The sequence below is a fragment of the Carcharhinus amblyrhynchos genome, chromosome 6 (assembly GCF_965287045.1).
Source record: "Carcharhinus amblyrhynchos chromosome 6, sCarAmb.v2.hapA, whole genome shotgun sequence".
NCBI lineage: Eukaryota > Metazoa > Chordata > Chondrichthyes > Carcharhiniformes > Carcharhinidae > Carcharhinus > Carcharhinus amblyrhynchos.
Genome location: NC_137329.1, coordinates 124,958,834 through 124,983,649, shown reverse-complemented (window position 1 = coordinate 124,983,649; position 24,816 = coordinate 124,958,834). Strand labels below are relative to the sequence as shown.

General features: G+C 45.6%; 1 protein-coding gene across 1 annotated transcript in view; it reads right to left on the bottom strand.

Moving 5' to 3' along the window:
• The window catches only part of dram1 (DNA-damage regulated autophagy modulator 1), a 33,878-nt gene extending 9,926 nt beyond the window's left edge, over positions 1 to 23,952 (bottom strand). Inside the window, exons 1-4 of the mRNA XM_080191418.1 lie at positions 23,534 to 23,952; positions 14,689 to 14,756; positions 12,800 to 12,942; positions 7,363 to 7,540 (exon numbers count right to left, since the gene is read on the bottom strand). Of these exons, the coding sequence (XP_080047544.1) occupies positions 7,363 to 7,540; positions 12,800 to 12,942; positions 14,689 to 14,756; positions 23,534 to 23,664 (520 nt within the window). The 5' untranslated portion in view covers positions 23,665 to 23,952. The remainder of the gene's footprint in view (positions 1 to 7,362; positions 7,541 to 12,799; positions 12,943 to 14,688; positions 14,757 to 23,533) is intronic.
• Positions 23,953 to 24,816: the final 864 nt, after the last annotated feature.

Below are 24,816 nucleotides of genomic sequence, written 5' to 3'. Positions count from 1 at the left end.
CCCAGGGGCACGGTGACACAGTGGGTTAGCACTGCTGCCTCACAGCGCCAGGGACCCAGGTTCGATTCCCAGGGGCACGGTGACACAGTGGGTTAGCACTGCTGCCTCACAGCGCCAGGGATCCGGGTTTGATTCCTGTCTTGGCTATTTGTCAGTGCGGAATCTGCACATTCTCTGTGTCTGCGTGGGTTTCCTCCGGGTGCTCCTGTTTCTTCCCACAGTCCGAAAGATGTGTTGGTTGGGGCGCATTGGCTATGCTAAATTCTCCCTCGGTGTACCCGAGCAGGTGCCGGAGTGTGGCGACCAGAGGATTTTCACAGTAACTTCATTGCAGTGTTAATGTAAGCCTACTTGTGACACTAATAAATAAACATCTGGGGACGTTTCCAACAGATACTTAAATACATGGTATTCAGTTCAGCTTGCTCCTCAATAACATCTTGGAGCAGGGAATAAGAGATTGAACTGGTATACTAGATAGGTTGACTGTAGATTCAATGTTGCACTGATGCCTGACAGTTGAAAAAATGTGGCTGAACATTGGTGTGCAATCTAATCATTGCTTCACAAATATAATTTGAATGGCCCAATATGTACCTTTCTCCCTACATGAGCTGAGTGGAGACGGTGAAGGGATGACCCTTATAGACTACAGAGAATGTGTTCCTTTGTCAACCTCTTTATTCCTGCAGTGAATGACGGGAGAGGGATTCCGAAAATGATGGGTTGGATCTGGAAGTGATAATCTGAGTGTGTGCTGCTGTCAGGAACTCTTACTTCCTGCCACCCATTGAGGAGATCACAGACATCTACAATTCTCCAAAGCATTATCAGAACACAAAGCTTCCCCAGCAACAACAAAACCTGGGGAAATTGCTCCAGCCAACATCCCAACAAAAGAACAACCCAGCACGGGAAACAGGCCCTTCGGCCCAACCAGCCCGCGCTGCCATTTCAACAAAGCATTTTCCTACACCTACCCTGCCCCGTGTGTATGTGAATGGTACCCCTAATGTAGCCAGATTCAGGGGAGAATAGTGTCCATTTGGTACACCAATCAGCCTAAGAGCACATCCTTGGGGTGTGGGAGGAAACCGGAGCGCCCGGAGGAAACCCACGCAAGCACGGGGAGAATGCGCAAACTCCCACGGACACAGGCCCAAATCCATGTATCTGCACAGCTCGCAGTGATAGTCACTGAGCTGTTGTGGTGCCCGTCTGCTGGTCCAGGATTAAGCACACACAACGACACAAAGTACTAGACCACTCTCGAAACCTCCAAGAGCAGCCCACGCACGACCCACCGTGTGCATGCCCCTCGTTTGACAACAAGGTGGACCGACACCTGTGGATTAATTCCCTGCTTTTCGACAGTGTGTTCACCAGGTTGCAGCATGGAGCTCCTGACCTCACTGTCTGTGGGATCTTCCTTCAGGTTCTGCACTCAGATGTTCTGTATTGGGTTTGACCAGAACCCTACTGTAGCTGCAACAGCCTCCTTTCTTTTCCAGGTTCATTTACATAAAGACCGAAACTACCTTATTTTTTTAAACAATGTTTTGTACCTGTTGACTAGTTTTTCAGCATTGTGCACTTGTCTCTAAATGTCTCTCCTCCTCTAGAGTTCCCAGCTCCTGGTACATTCTCTGATCTATCTTCCAAAGTAGACCACTGACACATTCCTACATTAATGATTAAAAACACAGCTAAAGTCCATGTCTCAGACTGAAAACTGAAACATACTTTAACCAGTTCCAGTTCCAGCGCAGGGAGTGATCGTGAATCATCAACATTGACTTCTCGATTTCAAAGACTTTTTTGCGAATAGTTGGCAACATGGCAAAGGGATTTTCCACTCTTCAGAAGCAGATTGGAAATATTTTGCAACAATTACTAGAACAATTACTAGTATGGAGGGGGGGTGGGGAGGAGAGAGACAGCTCACTCACTGGGACTGAGTTAGAGGTCAGGGGAAGTCTAGTTGATAGGGAATTCCCCCAGGAGAAGGAGGATCCGAGAGGGCCTGAGGGTCTTCGGTGCATCTGTTTTAATGCGAGGAGTGTGACGGGAAAGTCGGATGAACTTAGGGCCTTGATGTTCGCGAGAAATTTAGATGTGGTGGCAGTGACAGAGACGTGGTTAAAGGAGGGGCAGGACTGGCAGCTAAATATTCCAGGGTATAAGTGTTTTAGGTGTGATAGAGGTGGGTTGAAAAGAGGAGGGGGAGTGGCACTCTTAGTTAGGGAGCAGATCACAGCGGTGCAGAGGGAGGATAACATGGGGGGGTTGGACATTGAGCCTCTGTGGATGGAGTTGAGGAATAGGAAGGGGGCCATTACTATGCTAGGAGTGTACTATAGGCCACCCGATAGCCCACGGGCAGTGGAAGAGGGTATATGTAGGGACATTTTGGATAAGTGTAGGAAGAATAGGGTTGTTGTAGTGGGAGATTTTAATCTCCCTGGGGTGGATTGGAAGGTGCCTAGAGCTGGGGGGTCTGATGGGGAGGAATTCATAAGATATGTATTGGAAGGATCCTTGCAACAGTATGTAGATAGCCCGACTAGAGAGGGGGCGATACTGGATTTAGTTCTGGGCAATGAGCCGGGTCGGGTGGTTGAGGTTGTGGTAGGCGAACATGTGGCTAACAGTGACCACAACTCTGTCTACTTTAGGATACGAATGGAAAAAGGTGAGAGCTGTCCTAAGGGGAGGGTGCTAAATTGGGGGAAGGCTAGATACAGCCGGATTAGGCAGGTGCTTAGGGATACAGACTGGGATAGGCTGTTGGAAGGCAAGACCACGTTAGGCACGTGGGAGTCTTTCAAGGGAAAACTGCAAAGGGTGCAGGAAAGGCATGTGCCGGTTAGGAGAAAGGATGGAAAAGGTAGGATTAGGGAACCGTGGATTACTAGAGATATAGAAGACCTGGTTAGGAAGAAACGAGAGGCGTTTGTCAGGTCTAAGCAGCTGGGAACGGAGACAGCGTTGGAGGAATACAGAGAGAGTAGGAGGGATCTCAAACGGGGAGTTAGGAGAGCAAAGAGGGGGCATGAGATGGTTTTAGCAGGTAGGGTTAAGGAGAATCCAAGGTGTTTTACTCCTATCTTAAGAACAAAAGGGTGGTTAGGGGTAAAATCGGTCCTCTCAGGGACCGGCGTGGGGAATTGTGCTTAGAGGCAGAGGGAATGGGGGAGATCCTGAATGAATACTTTGCGTCGGTATTCATGAAGGAGAGGGGCTTGATGTCTGGTACAGTCATTGAGGGAGCGGTAGACCGATTGAAAGATCTATTGATAACGAGGGAAGAAGTGTTAGGGCTCTTAGGGGGCATTAAAACCGATAAATCTCCGGGGCCTGATTGCATTTATCCTAGGCTGCTTAGAGAGGCGAGGGATGAGATTGCTGGGCCTCTGACGCAAATCTTTGTCTCTTCTTTGGACACAGGTGAGGTCCCAGAGGACTGGAGGATAGCGAACGTGGTACCGTTGTTTAAAAAGGGTAGGAGGGATAGCCCGGGTAACTATAGGCCGGTGAGCTTAACGTCAGTGGTAGGTAAGTTGATGGAGAGGATTCTTAGGGATAGGATGTATGCGCACTTAGAGCGTTGCGATCTGATTAAGGATACGCAGCACGGCTTTGTCAAGGGGAAGTCTTGCCTTACGAATCTGGTAGAATTCTTTTGAGGAGGTGACAAAAACGGTTGACGAAGGACGAGCCGTTGATGTCGTCTATATGGATTTCAGTAAGGTGTTTGACAAAGTTCCTCATGGTAGGTTGGTACAGAAGATTAAAGATCATGGGATATGTGGTCAGGTACCTAGATGGGTAGAGAACTGGCTTGCAAAGAGGAGTCAGAGAGTAGTTGTGGAGGGGTCTTTTTCTAGCTGGAGGTCTGTCACTAGTGGTGTGCCGCAGGGCTCGGTACTGGGACCTCTTCTCTTTGTAGTGTATATAAATGATTTGGAAGAGGGAGTAGGTGGTGTGATCAGCAAATTTGCTGATGACAGCAAGATGGCTGGATTGGCGGGCAGTGAGGAGCAGTGTCTGGCAATACAGCGGGATATTGATAGGCTGGTTGATTGGGCAGATAGGTGGTAAATGGAGTTTAATCCGGATAAATGTGAGGTGATGCATTTTGGCCAGAATAATGTAGGGGGAAGTTATATGATAAAGGGTAAGCCTGTGAGGAGTATAGAGTCGCAGCGAGACCTGGGGGTGCAAGTGCACAAGTCTTTGAAGGTGGCAGTACAAGTGGAGAAGGTTATGAAGAAAGCCTATGGTATGTTAGCCTTTATAGGAAGGGGTATAGAATATAAGAGCTGGGGTCTAATGTTGCAGTTGTATAGAATGTTGGTTAGGCCGCATTTGGAGTACTGCGTACAGTTCTGGTCGCCTTACTACCAGAAGGACGTGGAGACTCTGGAGAGAGTGCAGAGGAGGTTTACCAGGATGTTGCCTGGTATGGAAGGACTGGGGTATGAGGAAAGATTGAAGAAATTGGGGCTCTTTTCCCTTGAAAGATGCCGACTGAGGGGGGATCTAATAGAGGTATATAAGATTATGAAGGGTATAGATAGAGTAAACAGAGGTAAGGTATTTCCTATAATAGAGACACGTAGGACAAGGGGCCATGGACTTAAGGTGAGGGGGGAGCGGTACAACACAGATATTAGAGGGAGGTTTTTCACACAGAGGGTAGTGGGGGTATGGAATGCTCTGCCAAGTAAGGTGGTGGAGGCAAACACGCTAGAGTCCTTTAAGAGTAACTTAGACAGGCACATGACTGAGTTGGAGATGGGTGGATATAGGAGATTGTTTTAAATAAGGGTCATTAGCATTGGGGTGTCCCTAGAAATGTAAATGGGTATAGTATGATAATGTTTTTCTCTTTTCATTCACAGGTTTTAAGTCGGTCCACCTCGTGTCCAACGAGGGGCATACACGCGATGGGTCGTACTGGGGCTGCTCTTGGTTGTTCAAGATTGGCCTAGTGCTTCATGTCGTTAGTGTGTGCCTAAACTGGACCAGATACTGGGCAAGACGACAGCTCAGTGACTATCGCTGATTGCTGTGCAGACACATGGATTTGGGCCGGTGTCTGTGGGAGTTTGCGCATTCTCCCTGTGCTTGCGTGGGTTTTCTCCGGGTGCTCCGGTTTCCTCCCACACCCCAAAGATGTGCTGTTAGGCTGATTGGCAGGAATAAATTGTCCCTAAATTAGTTTTCCCTCAATCTGGATGGCCATAAAACATTAGATAGGGGTTGTGGGTAGAGAGGTGGTGTTGAGATGGCAGCGTTGGGCCAAAGGGCCTGTTTCCTGGGTTGATTTTGTTCTTTGTTCTTTGTTCTTTGAACACAAAAGGGTCAGGAAACTCCAGAACTCAGAGTGCATGGGAATCAAACGCTGTAGCTATCCATTAATTGGTGAGACTCACTTAGATTAATCATTCAGCAGCTGTCTACATTTCAAACTAACCTGCAGAGAATGTGTTAGCCTCCGCACGAGAATTCACAATGGTTACTTTCCTGCTTTATTAGTTTCCATCAGTAAATGTCCCAAGATTAGGATTAAGCTACTGGATTGGACAATCAGCCATGATCGTGCTGAATGGTGAAGCAGGTTGGAAGGGCCAAATGGCCTCCTCCTGCTCCTATCCTCTGTGTTTCTGTGTTTAAGATGTTGCTCTGGAGATTTTGCACCCTCAATGTGGCTTTTAGTGTTTTCTTAAATCTCCCTTGAACCTGATTGATCTCCAGAAGGAGAACGCCCCAAGCACTGACTGGGCATGAGGTTTAAAACACACCGTGACAGTGTATTTACAGCACAGAAACAGGCCATTCAATTGATTCATGTTCCCACATGAACCTCTTCGTCTCACCCCATCAACATACCCTTCTACTCCTTACTCCCTCCTGTGTTTATCCAGCTTCCCCTTAAGGGTTTCCCGCAACTACTTCCTATGGTTGGGAATTTCACATCCTCCCCACCCTCATGGCAAAGAAGTTTCTCCTGAATTATTTATGGGATTTATTTGTGACTACCTTATATTTCAAGGTGGTTTAGACAGGTTGAATGGGTAAATCCATGGCAGATGCAGCATAACATGGATAAATGTGAAGTTATCCACTTCGAATGGAGAAACAGAATGGCAGTGTATTATTTAAATGGTGATAGATTGGGAAATGTTGATGTCCAGAGGGATCTGGGTGTATACCAGCCATTGAACGCATGCATACAGGTACGGCAAGCAGTTTGGAAGGGACATGCTATGTTGGCCTTCATTACAAGAGGACTTGAGTGTAGAAAGAAGGATGCCTTACTGTACAGAGCCTTGGTGAGAGACCATATCTAGACATTGTGCGCAGTTTTGGTCTCCTCAACTAAGAAAGGATATACTTGCCACAGAGTGAGTGAAGTGAATGTTTACCAGACTGATTCCTGGGATGGCAGGATTGTCGTACGAGGAAACATTGGGTCGAGTGGGCCTGGATTCACTGGAACTTAGAAGAATGAGAGAGGATCTTATTGAAAAGCACAAAGTTCTAACAGGGCTGGACAGACTGGATGCAGAGATCGAGGGGTCACATTCTCAGGATACGAGTTAGACAATTTAGGACTGAGATGAGGAGGAATTTCTTCACCCAGAGGGTGATGGACCTGTGGGATCCTCTGTACCACAGAAGGCTGTGAAGGCCAAGTCACTGGATATATTTAAAAAGGAAATAAATAGATTTCTAGACTCTAAGGCCAGAATTCTTCAGCAGTTCAAACCCCGTCGCGTTCAGCCAAATCTTCATTCGCTGCAGCAGGACTGAAGAATCTCAGCTGCGGGCGAGGCTGGAGAATGTGGCCCTGAATGTTTCAGTGCATGTGGGGAAAATGTGGGAGTATGGCAGTGAGTTAGAGGATTGGCCATGATTATATTGAATGTTGGAGCAGGCTCGAAAGGCCAAATGGCCCAAGCCTGCTTCTACTTTCCAAATTGCTCTGTTTCCGTTTGTTTAATTCAATTCTGATCTTGCCCCTGAAGTAGAAATATCTCCTCTGCATTTAGCCAATCAAATCTTTTTATAACCTTCAAGCTCTTTTTCGGTTCACCTCTCAGTCCTCTCTACTTAGTGACTGTAATAGGCTCCAAGCAGATCACAGGGCATGGTAGAGCTTGGAGTTTGTTGCTTAGCTCCTTTTCAAAGACATGATGGGCTGAATGGCCTCCTTCAGTGCTGCAGGAATCCACTAGCTGCAGATTCAGATTCAAACGTTTACACCAGTGTTCAAAGTCTGAAGTCTAACTAACCCCCATTGTGTTGTGATGCTCCGAATCAGTTCAATCAATAAGATAACCACAAAAAGGATACTGGGGATGGTGGCTATGACAGATATCGCTGATAGTATTGTCCTGAAGCCACACACCAGGCGAGAGTGATGGTAAGGCATCATTCTGATCGAAATGAAGCTCTGCAGCACAAGATACGTTGTTCCCATGACGAAGGCCAGCAAAGCTCCAATGTCATGAACTATCCTCAAAGTAGTTTCCTAAACACAAGACAAAGAATTTCAAAGTGAGAGGTCCAGAAATTGAAACTTTTGGCATTCAATAAAAGCAGCCATTGAGGAGATTCCAAAACCAGAGGGCGCAGAGCTGAGACAATTGGTGAAAAATACCGAAGAGAAGAGTAACTGCGCTGCCTGAAAGCTTGGTGGAAGCAGATTCAACAATAACTTTCAAAAGGGAATTGGACTTAATAAAGAAAAAGATGCAGGGGCTATGGGCATAGGGGAAGAAATTGTGATCATTGCAAAGAGCTAGCACAGGTATGCTGGGCCGAATGTCCGGCTCTGGCTGCAAAAGGCCAATTTTGATGGTATCAGACAGGAACTTTCAAAAATTAATTTTGGGAGTCTGTGGGAAGGCAAAAGGACGTCTGATAAGTGGGAGGCTTTCAAAAGTGTAATAACCAGGGTTCAGGGTAAACACATTCCCTTAGAGTGAAGAGCAAGGCTGGCAGGAACTCTGAATGATTCAAGATATTGAGGCCCTGGTCAAGAAGAAGAAAGAGGCACATGATGTGCATAGGCAGCTGGGATCAAGTGAATCTCTTGAAGAGTATAGAGGGTGTAGGAGTTCAGGTAAGAGAGAAATCAGGACGGCAAAAGGAGACACAAAGTTGTTTTGGCAGATAAGGCAAAGGAGAATCCAAAGAGCTTCTACGAATACATAAAGGGCAAAAGAGAAACAAGGGAGAGAGTTGGGCCTCTTAAGGATCAACAAGGTCATCTATGTGCAGATCCACAAGAGATGGGTGAGATCCTAAATGACTACTGTATTTACTGTTGAGAAAAGAATGGATGTTAGGGAACTTGGGGAAATAAATAGTGATGTCTTGAGGAGTGTACATATTACAGAGAAGGAGGTGCTGGAAGTCTTAAAGCGCATCAAGGTAGATAAATCTTCAGGACCTGATGAAGTATATCCCAGGGCATTGTGGGAGGCTAGGGAGGAAATTGTGGGTCCCCCAGCTGAGATATTTGAATCATCGATAGTCATGGATGAGGTGCCTGAAGATTGGAGAGTGGCAAATGTTGTGCCTTTGTTTAAAAAGGGCTGCAGGGAGAAGCCTGGGAACTACAGGCCAGTGAGCCTCACATCTGTGGTGGGTAAATTGTTGGAAGGTATTTTGAGAGACAGAATCTACAGGCATTTAGAGACGCAAGAACTGATTAGGGACCGTCAGCATGGCTTTGTGAGAGGAAACTCATATCTCACAAATTTAATTGAGACTTTTGAAGTGGTAACCAAGAAGGTAGATGAGGGCAGAAGGACTTTAGCAAGGTACCGCATGGTAGGTTGTTGAATAAAGTTAGATCTCACGGAATGCAGGGTGAGGTATCAAAATGGATACAAAATTGGCTTCTTGACAGGTGGTTGTAGAGAGTTGTTTCTCAAACTGGAGGCCTGTGACCAGCGGTGTGCCTCAGGGATCAGTACTGGACCCACTGTTATTTGTCATTTATATTAATGACTTGGATGAGAATATAGGGGGCATGGTTAGTAAGTTTGCAGATGACGCCAAGATTGGTGGTATAGTGAAGAAAGTTATCTCCAATTGCAACGGGATCTTGATCAATTGGGCCAGTGGGTTGACGAATGGCAGATGGGGTTTAATTTAGACAAATCTGAGGTGATGCATTTTAGTTGACTGAACCAGGGCAGGACTTACTCAGTTAATGGTAGGGCGTTGAGGAAAGTTATAGAACAAAGAGATTTAGGGGTAGATATTCCTAGCTCCTTGAAAGTGGAGTCACAGGTGGACAGAGTGGTGAGGAAGGCATTCAGCATGTTTGGTTTCATCGGTCAGAACATTGAATACAGGAGTTGGGATGTCTTGTTAAAGTTGTACAAGACACTGGTGAGGCCACACTTGGAATACTGTGTGCAATTCTGGTCATCCTATTATAGAAAGAATATTATTAAACTAGAAAGAGTACAGGAAAGATTTACTAGGATGTTAACAGGGCTTGATGGATTGAGTTATAAGGAGAGGCTGGATAGACTGGGACTTTTTTCTTTGGAGCGTAGGAGGCTGAGGGGTGATATTATAGAGGTCTATAAAATAATGAGGGGCATAGACAAGGTAGATAGTTAATATATTTTCCCAAAGGTAGGGGAGTCTAAAACTAGACGGCATAGGTTTAAGGTGAGAGGAGAGATACAAAAGTGTCTAGAGGGGCAGTTTTTTCACACAGAGGGTGGCGAGTGTCTGGAACGAGCTGCCAGAGGTGGTAGTAGAGGTGGGTACAAATTTATCTTTTAAAAAGCATTTAGATAGTCACATGGGTATGATGGGTCTAGAGGGATATGGGCCAAATGCAGGCAATTGGGATTAGCTTAGAGGTTTAAAAAAAGGGCAGCATGGACAAGTTGGGCTGAAGGACCTGTTTCCATGCTGTAAACCTCTGTGACTCTATTCTATTTTCCAACATTTGGAATGATTGCTCCCTTCATTAGAAGTATAAAAAATCACCAAAGTCTCTTACATTTGCTTTCGGGATCAGGAAGATTCTAGCAAATTTCGAATTTCCAAAGGCAGAATCTATTGACCCCAATGGGGTGGCACAGTGGTTAGCACTGCTGCCTCACAGGAACCCAGGTTCAATTCCCGGATTGGGTCACTGTCTATGTGGAGTTTGCACGTTCTCCCCGTGTTTGTGTGGAGTTCCTCCGGGTGCTCCAATTTCCTCCCACACTCCAAAGATCTGCGGGTTAAGTTGATTGGCCATGATAAATTGTCTCTGGTGTCAGGGGTATTAGCAGGGTAAATGTGTCGGGTTAAGGGAATAGGGCTTGGGTGGGATTGTGGTCAGTGCAGACTTGATGGGCCAAATAGCCGCCTCCTGCATTGTGGGGATTCTATAATTCTATGATTCACTAATCTCGGGGAGAACTTCCCAAACTGACTGAGCCTAGAAACTGCGCTGGACACAAACAACATACAGTCAGACGCAACAGAATTTTTGAATGAGTGTAAAATTTGTTATCTCTTCCTTGACATTTCCTTTGAACAGTGTACAAGATCCTACAATCATTCCTTCTCATATTCAACAGAACTGCTAATCACAGATTGCATATACATGTCCAACAATTAAATAGCAAACCTCTGCAAGCTTCGGAGCAGAACATGGGGTGTGCACTGAACCATTCTCCAATTTTACCTTCATGTTTGTTGTACAACAAACATCGTGGCAAACTGTCATATGAAGATTTTAACTTCTCATTCCTGACACTGTTCTGACAATGTCACCACATTCATTCCACATGCGCCAGGAACACAGTGATTTCCAAATGCAGTAAAATGATACCAGATTTTAATGAAATGCACTTTATCAAACTCATCTGTAACCAACATATCGGTGGTGGGACAGGGTTAAATTTTATGGTTGAGTCCACCAGATTCTGTAAACTTGATGTACCTTGTATTTTACACAGGGATGACCATTGACTTTGTTAAAAAGATTAATAGATGCTGACTCAATGCTGGAAGGAACAGGGAGAGATGACAACTCTCTCAATAATGTATCTAGAAAGACACCAATCCAGGTAACTAGGATCAACCATTCTGTGTTTGTTATCACTTTGCCAGCTTCATGGATCTTGTTGCACTGAGGCTGGGGTAGATGTCACAGAGGAAATATTTTAATGCTTATGACAAAAAGACACAAATTGGAATGTACGAAGGAGAAATACTGTACCGTGTTGAGGGTACAGTATGTACAGTGGCCATGTGCTAGACTAATAATCTGGAAATATGAGTTCAAACTTGAGCAGCCAGGGAATTTAGTTTCAGTGAATCTTGCCTCAGTGATGGTGACCGTGAGACAAACGGATCGATATGGAAACCCACCCGGTTCATATTGCCCCTCAGAGTCCAGCCTTTGGAATGGGTCTGGAGGCACAGGATGTGGCTGGCTCTTAATGATATGGTCAAGCTATCTACTCACCATCACCTTCTCGAGGGAATTTGGCATGTCTGCTACAACTCGAACCAACTTTTACAGATGTACCATAGAAAGTATTCTTTCTAATTGTATCACAGATTTGTATGGCTTCTGCTCTGCTCAGAACCGCAAAGAACTACATAGGGTCATGGATGAAGCCAATCCATCACTCAAACCAGTCTCCCATCCATTGACTCTGTCTATACTTCCCGCTGCCTTGGAAAAGCAGCCAGCATTATCAAGAATCAGACACATCCCGGACATTCTCTCTTCCACCTTCTTCCGTCGGGAAAATGATACAAAAGTCTGAGATCACATATCAACCGACTTAAGAACAGCTTCTTCCCTGCTGCTATCAGACTTTGGAATGGCCCTACCTCACACTAAGATGATCTTTCTCTACACCCCAGCTATGACTGTAACACTGCAATCTGCTCCCTCGCCTTCTCTGTGTACGATATGCTTTGTCTGTCTAGCAACACAAGAAACAATAGTTTTCACTGTATCCCAATACATGTGACAATAATAAATCAAATCAATTAGGGTTGGGCAATAAATACTGGCCTTGCTGTTAATGCCCAGATCCTGTGTATGAATCTAATTAAATCCTTTGCAGAATTGGTTATAAAATCAGACTGTCTCTTCACAAAACTAATTGCAAGACAAACGGAATATTGAAATAACCACAACTTGTTTCTATTTAGATTTTTTTTTAAATCCTTCACTCCGGTCAACAAGAACATGTTTCTCTAGAATATACTTTGAAGAGGCAAATTGTACCATAAAACCTTCAGGTGTTTATCACTCATGGGTTTGCACTAATGCCTCTGAGCTGGAGGTTATGTGTTGAAGTCCCATTCTAGAATTTGTCTAGAGACATTAGGAGACTAACGGATCCAGTAATGAGGGAGTGCTGCATTGTCAGAGACCACTGTTCAAATCCTGCCTGCTCTCTTAGGTTGACCTGGAAAATCTAACAACACTATCTTGAAGAAGAGTAGGCGAGTTCTCCCCAGATGTTCTGCTCAATATTTATTCCTCAACTAACATGTCTGAAGCAGATTGTCTGGCCACTAACATGTTGCTGCTTGCAGGAACTTGCCATGTGGAAAGTGGCTGCACATTCCCTTCCTTCCCTCTTCTCCTTCTTTCCCTTCTCCCTTCTTTCTTTATCTGCTGCAACAGGAGTTTACACTGGGAAAGAGGTCAGAGGTCAGCGCGCTGGAAGGATGCCCTATACTTTTGGCACATTGCAGGTGCTGACACAACAACCCTTTGACATTCGAGTCCAGATTGTACCTGAAAGTTTGCTACGATGCACATTCCAAGGCAGCCCAATGCTCCGCATACGAGTGCAGCAGTGTTCAGCTTAGGGTTAATGGTGGCTTTCCTCTCGTTCAATGCCTGTATCAGTTTATATCGAAAGTACATAACCACCAAACCTGGAAAATTATGCAAAGAGATCAGTTCACTGATGAGCTAGCATCCCTTTTAATTCTATCTTTTATTCTCATTCTATGCTTCTACAATTTATTCTAAATCTTTTAAACTCTCTAACAATGCAATCTTTTGCAGATTTGAGGATCCTTAGGTCATCACATTAAGCTGATCTTTCTCTACATCCTAGCTATGACTATAACACTGCATTCTGCAATCTTTCCTTCTTTATGAATGGTATGCTCTATCTATATTGTGCGCAAGAAACAATACTTTTCACTATATACCTACACATGTAGCAATAATAAATCAAATCAAATGTTTTAAATGACCAGTCCTTTATCTCATAGCGATGTCTCCTTGTTCGAGACTCTCCCACTAGTGAGAACATCTCACTATCTACCCTGTCAAGCCCCCTCAGGATCTGATATGTTTAATAAGGTCAAAAGAGAAAGCAAGAGAGACAGAGGGGCAAGGGTAGAAAAAACAGGCAAGAGGAAGTCACAGTAGAGGAAGAAGACAGAAAAAATTGGAGATGTTTGTACATTGTTTTATAGTGTAGAGATGTGCCCTGACATATAGAAGGTTGGGAACCACTGAGGTAGATGATACTCAGCTTTAGAGAGACAAGAATTTTGTATCATGAGGTGCTGGAAAGAAATATTTCAACAAAAAACTGTGATCAGAGGAAATTGAAATTTTGGTGAGTGCGCACGCAGGGCTTTTCATATATTACTCATCAACCTGTGATTTCATACATTGAAGACCAGTTTAAAGATTGAAGTCAAGCAGGGTTAGAAGGTGTGGAATAATTAGACCTAGGCAGCAGAGTTGGTGAGGATGGGTTTGGAAAAGATAGAGAGAAGATGGAACCGAGAAAGAGAGAAGTTGAGATGAAAGGCAAGGATAGATGTAAGGGACAGCTAGAGAAAGAGATGAGGCCAAAAGGAAAAGGAGGAGAAGATGAGTGAGAGGAGGCTTGCGTGGATCATGGATGTCAGCATAGATCAGCCAAACCAAATGGCCAATTTCTGTGCAATAGATTCCATCTATTGTGGGTCACTGGGTCCTCCAATTCTAACTGGAGTTTCTGCTGACCCTGGGGCTGTTTTACTTGGACCTTGTCCAATAGCCTGAGGCTCCTCCAGATTTACTTGGTGTAAATCTGTCATGATCTCATTGAATGGAGAGCAGATTCTTTGGGCTGAATGGCCTACTTCTGCTCCTATGACATATGGTCTTACAGTTTATTGCTCCTATATTTCTCGCATAGTGATCTTAGTTGTGTAGGGGTGGCATGGTGGCACAGTGGTTAGCATTGCTGCCTTACAGCACCAGGGACCCGGGTTCAATTCCTGGCTTGGGTCATGGTCTGTGTGGAGTCTGCACATTCTCCTTGTGTCTACATGGGTTTCTTCCAGGTGCTCCGGTTTTCTCCCACACTCCAATGATGTGTGGGTTAGGTTGATTGCTAAATTGCCCCTTCGTGTCCCAAGATGTGTAGGTTTGGGGTATTAGGAGGGTAAATATGTGGGATTATGGGGATAGGGGCTGGGGTGGGATTGTTGTCAGTGCAGAATCAATGGGCCGAATAGCCTTCTTCTGCACAGTAGGGATCCTATTCCACATATCCACAGCATGAATAATGGAGAGGTGACAAGAAAACTATCCACAGTGCACTGAATGTGTCAGAAAACACAAACTCAAATCAAATCCTGCTGTAAAAACAAGCTGGCCAAATCTTTACTCACCCAGAAAAGCAGAGAAGTTTATCATTAACCCAAAAATGCAACTCTCTGGAGGAAATGTCCCCGTGTCGCTGGAAGAAAATATTTTAAAAGGTTTAATGATGCAAAGCAACTTATATTTAAAGAAATTGTGATATAAGTATTGGTCTGAGAAAGAGACATGTTGGAATCAAAATGTTAACTCTCTCTCCATAGATGCTGCCAGATTTGCTGAGTTTTTCCAGAATTTTCTGTTTTTATCTCAAATTTCCAACATTTACAGTATTTTGCTTTTATTGTTGATGGTGTAAATTTTAAGTTAGGCATTCTGTCCACTGGCTCAATCAATTTGCATTATTTCTCCAGTGGTTAGCACTGCTGCCTCACAGCACAAGGGACCTGGGTTCGATTCCTAGCTTGGGTCACTGTCCGTCTGGAGTTCTCCCCGTATCTGCGTGGGTTTCCTCCGGGTGCTCCAATTTCCTCCCACAGTCGAAAGATGTATAGGTTAGGTTGATTGGCCATGCTAAATTGACCTAGTGTCAGGGAATTAGCAGGGTAAATACATGGGGTTACGAGGATAGGGCCTGGGTGGGATTGTTGTCAATGCAGGACCATTGGGCCATATAGCCTCCTTCTGCACTGTAGAGATTGTATGATTTTATGCTCCACACATAAGACTCCTCCCAGTCCTGGTCATCTCACTCAGTGATTCTCAGGTGGTCTGGGGTCTCCAGTCTGTAGAGATTTTGTAGGAGAGCGCAGAAATAATTGAGCTGTGGCCAGGAGTGGGCTTGTTGAGAGTGGATACAATCGCCATGGGAGCAGTAGAGTGTGGGTCTGTTGCCTCACCCAGGAGGGAGCGGGCATGGGGGAGAGTTAGAGCAATCCAGGTAGACCCTATTTTATGACCTTGCTCAGGTGAGACTGTAAAATGTTACTCAAGGCCAGTTTATATTCTGTGAGCCCGACCTGCCTCGTAATCGATAAAGGCGGTAAAACTCTAGCCATAGTTACCAAGGCAGTTTGATGCAGGTAAGTTTCATCTTTTTTAAAAATCTTTTCAAGGATGTGGGGGTTGCTGGCTAGGCCAACGTTAATTGCCCACCCCTAATTGCCCCTTGAGAGGGTGATGGTGACCTCCTGTCTTGAACCACTGAAGTTTATGTGATGCAGGTATATCCACAGTGCTGTTAGGGACAGAGTTCCAGGATTTTGACCCAGCCACAATGAAGGAGCGGCGATATATTTCCAAATCAGGATGACTTGGGGGGGAACTTGCAATAGTGGCATACTTGTTATACTTGTCTTTCTCGTTTGCAGAAATTGTGGTTTGGGAAGGTCCTGTCAGAGGAACCTTGGTGAGTTACTGAAGTGCATCTTGTAGATGATACACACTGCTGCCACTGCGAATCAGTGATGGAAAGAATGAATGTTTAAGGTTGTGAGTGGGTGTCAGTTAAGTGGGTCTGCTTTGCCCTGGATGGTGTAAAGTTTCTTGAGTGTTGTAGGAGCTGCAGATATCCAGGTTCAAGAGACGGGAGTTTATTAAAGTATTTAAACAAAAGGTTGAGAACCATCTCTCTAACTATCAGCATAACCTTCTGTTCCTCTCTCTCTCTCGGCCGGTTAGAGCCTAGCCAAAGATGTAGGTTGGAAGAAGCACGTTAAAGGAGGACAGGGAGGGAGAGAGGCAGAGAGGTTTTTAGTACCACTGCCTCACAGCTCCAGGAACCCAGGTTCAATTCCCAGCTCGGGTCACTGTCTGTGTCGAGTTTGCACGTTCTCCCCATGTCTGCTGGGTTTCCTCCTACTCCAAAGATGCGCAGTTTAGGTGGATTGCCCATGCTAAATTGCCCCTTAGTGTCGGGGGATTAGCTAGGATCAGTGAATGGGGTTTTGAGAGTAGGGTCTGGGTGGCCAGTGCAGATCTGATGGGCCGGATGATCTCCTTCTGCACTGTAGTGATTCTATGAGTGAAGAGATCCCAGGGGGCTCTGGGGCTAGGGAACATTAGGTGGAGAGGTGGTGGGGGTGGGGGTGTGAGGGGGTGTGAGGGAAGACAGACAGAGAGAGATGGATTTGAAAACAGAATTAAGTATTTTAAGATAGAGATATTACTGGAGAGGTGTCAGTACGGTCCCTGAGCACAGAGTGTTAGAACAAAGAACAACACAGCACGGGAAACAGGCCCTTCGGCCCAACAAGCCTGTACCACCATTTTAACATTATGAGTGCCCTCCTCTACCCATGACTACACCTATTGGGGGAGATTGAGGGAAGACTAATCTAGGGACAATTTGTTACACCAATCAGCCTAAGAGCAACTGGTTCATTGAAATAAACAAGCCTTGAGGTAAAATTCTCTTGTTAACCCAGGCATTATTGTTTAATAGCTGCTATACTTCAATAAGAGCTCCTCTAATCACTTCCTCAAAAGGATGAAACCATTCCTCCAATCTCCACTCATATCTCAATTCATTCCTACGCTGATTACACAGTTTGATGACCACAGCTAAAAACAATACTCAGGATGTGACAGGAAGTTAATTTTAACATCCCCTCCGACTGAAGAAGCTGTTATTTGTTCTCCTGAGAGATTGACAGAAATATTCAAAGTGTTTGAACGAGCGAGTCAGGAGACACTTTTCCCTGGCAAGTGGGTCGGAATGATGTGGAGATGCCGGCGTTGGACTGGGGTAAATACAGGAAGAAGTCTGACAACACCAGGTTAAAGTCCAACCAATTTATTTGATAGTAAACTCACAAGCTTTTGGGGTTTGTCCCTTCGTCAGGTGAATGGAGAGTTCTGGCCCCAGACAGAGCGTATAACAGCACAGACAGTTTACAGATTACTGATTTGAAGTGGGATTTGAAGTCAATAAAAAATACCTGGAATTAAGAATCTACTGATGACCATTGTCAGAAAAACCCATCTGATTCACTAGTGTCCTTTAGGGAAGGAAATCTGCTGTCCTTACCCGATCTGGTCTCCAGACCCAGCACACAGTGTGGTTGACTCTTTTGCCCTCTGAAATGGCCTAGCAAGCCATTCAGTTCAAGGGTAACTGGGGATGGACAATAAATGCCGGCCCAGCCAGCAATGCCCGTGTCCCATGAATGAAAAAAAAACTTCCACTGACAAGTTCTATTCATTCCATCAAACTTTGACTTTTCCAGATGCAGATTTAGCTTTAGAAAGCCATTGGTTTCAGTTTCATGGAGAAATAGAGTTTCTGGAAATTAACTGCAATGAGGCATCTAACGTTCCACATTCGAACTGTCACTTCCTCAAAATAAAATAATTCTGGTTGGGTTAACTCCTCTCTGTGTGAAAACTGATATGGTTCAAATGTTGAAGTTGTTTTTAAAAAGGGATAATGGCTGGTTAAATTAATGATAGGATAGTTACAGCACAAGAGGAGGTTCTCTCTGAGAGAGCAGCTCAGCTCGTTCTGCTCCCCCAACATCTCCCCATGGCCCTGCAAATCTTTTCTCTTTAGATTATTATCTAATTCCCTTTTGAAAACCACAATTGACACTGTCGCCGCCTCACTTCCAGGCAGTTACTCCAAACCAGAAACTGCTCACTTTGTAAAACAAAAAGTCCTCACGTCACCAATCACCTTAAATCAGTCTCCTCTGGTTATTGGCCTGTCAAATGATGAGGAGAGGTTACACAAGGGGGCATGGTGGTCTGATGGTTAGCATTGCTGTCTCACAGTGCCAGGTTTAATTCCGGCCTTGGGTCACTGTCCATGTGGAGTTTGCATACTTTCCCTGTGTCTGCGTGGGTTTCCTCCAGGTGCTCTGGTTTCCTCCCACACTCCAAAGATGTGTGGGTTAGGTTGATTGGCCACACTAAATTGCCCCTTAGTATCAGGGGGATTAGCAGGGTAAATTTGTGAGGTTACAGGGATAGGACTTGAGTGGGATTATTGTCAGTGCAGACTCAATGGGCCAAATGGCCTCCTTCATCACTGTAGGGATTCTATGAAATATGGCTGGCATTTTCATGACCTTTGAAGGTTGAGGCTTGATCTGATCAAGATATTTAAAATGTTAAACTTAATTTGATAGGATAGATACAGAGAAACTGCTTCCTCTGGTAGTGGAATCCAGAACAAAGAGGGAATACTTTTACTATTAAAATGAGACTATTGGGAATGGAATTGGGAAACACTTTTTCATGAGAAAGGTAATGGGATTCTGGAACTCTAGAACTTGCTCCTTCAAAAGGCTGCGAACACATTTCATTTCAAACCTTCAATACTGGCATCGGTAGACATTTCTTCCTAATGACATCAAAGGATGTGGAGCAGAGGTAGGTAAGTGGATTTGGGATACAGACCAGCCACAATCTAATTCAATACAATTCGGAGGGACTGAATACTGTCTTCCCGTTTCTACGTTCCTCTTTGGAATAAGGATGCTATCTTAGCTCATTTCTAATCAGTCAATGACTGTCCTCCCCACACATCCACTCCCCCCACCATGATTCCTACAACACAGCAGAGAGCCATTCAGCCCATTTTGATAGAGTGGGGGAATAAGCTTGACTGCATTTCTCTATGAAGAGCTGGCATGTGCCATAATAAATTCATGACACTTATTCCATCGAAACCCTCCACCCACTTGACGTCCTGGATCAACAATTTGTTTAAAGAAAGAGAATTTTGAATTTATTTGCATCTTTTCCCCAAGTTCAAGATGTTTCTCAGCCAATGACATTCCTTTTAGATGAATAGTCCTTATTATCACCAATTTCTATCAACTCATCTCCAGCTGGCTGGAGCTAAACTCTGGAATTCCCTCCCTAATACTCATCAACTTTAAAACTCTTCCCTTTGACCAAACTTCTGCTCCTCAGGCCTAACTTCTCCTTACATCATTCAATGTCAATGTTTTGTCTGTTTGCACTTCTCAGAGGCAACTCGATGCAATTTATATTTTTAAAGGTGCTTTTTAAAAAATAATTCTGCTTGTGTCGCTAGCAAGGTCAGCATCAGCTGCTCATCCCTAATTGCCCTTGAGGGCAGTTAAGGGTCAAAGGTAAGCCAGAAAGGGTAAAGACGCCAGACTTCCTTCCATAAAATACTACAGTGCAGAAGGAGGCCATTTGGCCCATCATGTCTGCACCAAACACAACCCTGCCCAGGTCCTCCTCCCGTAACCCCACATTTTTACCCCATTAATCCCCGGACACCAAGGTCGATTCAGCATGGCCAAGAACAGAGAGCTTCGAGTTTTTAGGTGTCCAGATCACCAACAACCTGTCCTGGTCCCCCCCATGCCGACACTATAGTTAAGAAAGGCCTACTTACACCTCTACTTTCTCAGAAGACTAAGGAAATTTGGCATGTAAGCTACGACTATAATCAACTTTCACAGATGCATTATAGAAAGCATTCTTTCTGGTTGTACCACAGCTTGGTATGGCTCTGCTTTGCCCAAGACCGCAAGAAACTACAAAAGGTTGTGAATGTAGCCCAATCCATCACTCAAACCAGCCTACCATCCATTGACTCTGTCTACACTTCCTGCTGCCTCAGCAAAGCAGCCAGCATAATTAAGGACCCCACACACCCCGGACATTCTCTCTTCCACCTTCTTCTGTCGGGAAAAAGATACAAAACTCTGAGGTCACGTACCAACCGATTCAAGAACAGCTTCTTCCCTGCTGCCATCAGACTTTTGAATGCACCTACCTCACATTAAGATGATCTTTCTCTCCACCCTAGCCATGACTGTAACACTACGTTCTGCACTCTCTCGTTTCCTTGTCTATGAACGGTATGTTGCGTCTGTATAGCATGCAAGAAACACTTTTCACTGTATACCAATAAATTTGACAATAATAAATCAAATGACCTGTACATCTTTGGATTGTGGAAGGAAACTGGAGCTCGCGGAGGAAACCCATGCACACAGGGAGAACGTGCAGACTCCACACAGATAGTGACCTGAAGCTGGATTTGAACCCGGGTCCCTGGTACTGTGAGGCAGCAGTGCTAACCACTGTGTCACCATACCACCTCCAAAGGACTTTAGTGAACCAGAGAGCTTTTTATGACAATCAATGATAGTTTTATGGTCACCATTACTGATTAATTTTCAATTCCAGATTTGTTTATAATTGAATTTCAGTCCTGCCACATTAGCCTGAGTCTCCGGATCACTATTACAGTAACATCCTTCCTCCTGTACCAATGTGGTGCTGTAGATGTGTGGTGGCACAGTGGTGAGCACTGCTGTCTCACAGTGCCAGGGACCCAGGTTTGATTCCCAGTTTGGGTCACTGTTGGAGTGGAGTTTGTACATTCTCCCCATGTCTGCGTGGGTTTCCTCCGGGTGCTCTGGTTTCCTCCCATACTGCAAAGATGTGCAGGTTAGGGTGGATTGGCCAGCCTAAGTTGCCTCGTAGCATCCCAAGGTATGTAGGTTATGGGGATTAGTGGGGTAAATATGTGGGGTTACAGGGATAGGGTGGAGGTGGGCCTGAATAAGAGGCATTGTCAGAGAGTCAGTGCAGACTTACATAAGAACATAAGAACATAAGAAATAGGAGCAGGAGTAGGCCATCCAGCCCTTCGAGCCTGTCCCGCCATTCAATAAGATCATGGCTGATCTGTCGCTGCTCAGTTCCACTTTCCCGCCCTCTCCCCATAACCCTTAATCCCCTCTCCTATCAAAAACCCATCAACCCGCGTCTTAAAAATATTTAGCGAGGCAGCCTCCACCACTTCAACAGGCAGAGAATTCCAGAGATTCACCACCCTTTGAGTGAAGAAGTTCCTCCTCAACTCCGTTCTAAACCACCCCCCTTTTATCTTGAGGCTGTGCCCCCTAGTCCTATTGTCTTTTTTGAGCGGGAAGAGTCTTTCCACCTCTATCCTATCCATCCCATTCATCATCTTATACGTCTCAATGAGATCTCCTCTCATTCTCCTAAACTCTAACGAGTACAAGCCCAGTTTATTCAGCCTCTCCTCATAGCTCAACCCCCTCAACTCCGGTATCAGCTTAGTAAACCTCCTCTGCACTCCCTCCAAGGCCAAAATATCTTTGCGCAGGTGCGGCGCCCAAAAATGCACACAGTACTCCAGTTGCGGCCTCACCAATGCCCTATACAGCTGCAGCAAGACCTCCCTACTTTTATATTCAATCCCCTTCGCTATGAAGGCCAGCATCCCATTCGCCTTCCTGACCACCTGCTGCACCTGCAAGCTGGGTTTTTGCGACTCATGCACAAGGACCCCGAGGTCCCTCTGCACCGTCGCCTGCTGCAGTTTTTCGCCCCGTAAGTAATAGTCCTTCCTACCATTCTTCCTACCAAAGTGGACCACCTCACACTTGCCAACATTAAATTCCATTTGCCATTTCCTGGCCCATTCGCCCAGCCTATCTAGATCCTTGATGGGTCAAATGGCCTCCTGTAAGGATTCCGTGTTCTATTTTGGAAAACAACAAATGGCTTTTTATCCCTGAACCATGGAGACGGAAGGATGGGATTAAAGAGGAGAACTCTCCTGCTCTAGGAATAGAGGCAGTGGGATCTTCCCTATTTGAGGGTGAAGTCAGAATTCTTTCTTTAACTGAAAGGTGCAGTTCCAGCTGTACCCCAGCGCCGCTGTAACCATAAAAATAAATTACCGCAGATGCTGGAAATCTGAAATAAAAACAGACAAGGCTGGGGGCAAAAAAACCCAGCAGGTCTGGCAGCATCAGTGGACACAGTAAGAAGTCTGACAACACCAGGTTAAAGTCCAACAGGTTTATGTGGTAACAAATGCCACTAGCTTTCGGAGTGCTGTTCCTTTGTCAGGTTAGTGAGGAGTTCTGATCACACAGAAGGCATACAAAGACACACACTCAGGTTACAGAATACTGATAGTGTTTTTTATATGCCCTGTGTGTGATCAGAACTCCCCACTCACATGACAAAGGAACAGCACTCCGAAAGCTAGTGGCCTTTATTACCAAATAAACCTGTTGGACTTTAACCTGGTGTTGTCAGACTTCTTACTGTGTTTACCCCAGTCCAACGCCGGCATCTCCACATCATCTGTGGAGAGAGAGAGAGACACAGAGTTCATCTCTCGAGTCTAATTCTACAGAACTTGAACCACATCATCTTGTTTGCTACAATGACCCAACCGCACTTTTCCTGACATCAGTTAAACTCTTGGCTCTAAAAAAAATCTAAGATTATGTTCGAAAACAGCAAAGAAGGACAAATAATTCTGAAAATCTGTTCTACAAACAGGACTAACTCCTACACCGAGCGTGGCCGACGGCTAGGGGAGATGGGATTTATTTAATTGAATCTTAACAGCGGAAACTCTCCCAGTCGATTTCCTGCAATCCTGCATTAACTAAAAAGGCGACAAACTGCACTCAGGCTCCCTGATTCGAGGAAGCTTTAAATTTAAAGAGGGGAACAAGGAGGGGGGGGGGCAGATTCCAATCTGGGGGACAGATTCCAAGTCTAAACCCCTGAAATTCTGACCGACTGTCACCAGAGGTCACAGCCGGAGGAGCTGGGGCACACATGGAAAGTGAAACTTCAGACTGAGTCCGGGGAGGAGCGAAAAGAAACTTCTCCCAGTGCTGCTGGAACACAAACATTCAATCTGAGCCGGGCAAGTTAAATAGGGGGGAGATGGAACCCCCCCCAAATCAGCTGGGATTCCCCAAATCTGCCTGGCTGGCAAACAACGGGGTAAAGACCCACGCAACCTGTGAGCAGGGTGAAGTTGTGCCTCTGATCACACACACACACACTCACTTTCCTGATACACAGGTTATCCCAGCTTGAAAGGCGATAGCGGTTTCCCTCCATTGCAACCCCGCCCATGGGGGCACTTACCTGATGAAGGGGACCAGTGGGGGGACGTGTCTGCTCAGCACTGCGATGCTGAATGAAATGACAAAGGCAGCGCAGGACCAGATGACCAAGGTGACAGGGAGGCAGCTGGTCCCGATCAAAAACCACCACATCTTCCTGCGGCTCCCGGCTCCTCCAGCCCGGAGCCCCTGCTCACTGATCCTCCCGGACGGTGGCAGTGACTCACCCCGCTTTGTGGAACAAAGAGACTCATTCAACACCCGCCCCCAAAATGAGCACGAACTGAACGGAGCCCCGCTTTAAAGTGGCTCTCAGAAAATGAGTTACAAGATGTAGCAACTTCCCTTTTCGCCTCTCACGTGATGAAGGGTTTAAATCCTTCGCTGTGCCTTCTCCCAGAGAGTGTGGAGTTCTTGTCAGTGATGCAGGTAAGAACCCAGGGCTCTACACTGGCTGGGTACAGCACTCAGCAGCGCCTGGCCAAAGGGACTCTCTGGTGGCTTCAGATGTTACTGAGTTTTGAGCCACCCTAGCTGCAGGGACAGGGGCCAGTCAGTCAGCAGTTTGTAGTTCATGTTTGCGGAAGAGTTTACAGATCTATTAAAAAAAAATGCAAAGGCAGCAGCTGGGGAAAAGCAGTGAGCTGAAACTCTCTCTCCAGGGATCGCTGGCAAACCCGCTGAGCCCCCAGGTGTGCAGGCTACCTGCCCATCATCATCCTCTGCTCGTGGGATCTTGCTGTGCAGCTTTCTGCTGGGCTCCCTGTAATTCAACAGTTCAAGAAGACTCCACTGGTGATGAAAACAAAACATGGGCAGCACGGTGGCACAGTGGGTCAGCACTGTTGCCTCACAGTGCCAGGGACCCAGGTTCAATTTCCCGCTTGGGTCACTGTCTGTGTGGAGTTTGCACATCCTCCCTGTGTCTGTGTGTGGGTTTCTTCTGGGTGCTCTGGTTTCCTCCCACAGTCTGAAAGACGTGCTGGTTAGCTGCATTGACCCAGACAGGTGCCAGAGTGTGGTGACTAGGGGAATTTCACAGTAACGTCATTGCAGTGTTAATGTAAGCCTTACTTGTGACTAATGAATAAAACTTTAAAAAAAACACTGGATAAAGTCCTGACCTAGTGCAAGGTGCTGAAAGAGTTCATTCATTCTTTCCCACTCACATCACACAAGGTAGAAAGGCAAGATAATTCCACCCTCCCCTTCTGAGTGGGTTTCCTCTGGGTGCTCTGCTTTCCTTCCACAGTCTGAAAGGTGTGCAGGTTAGGTGGATTGGTCATGCTAAATTGACCCAAGTGC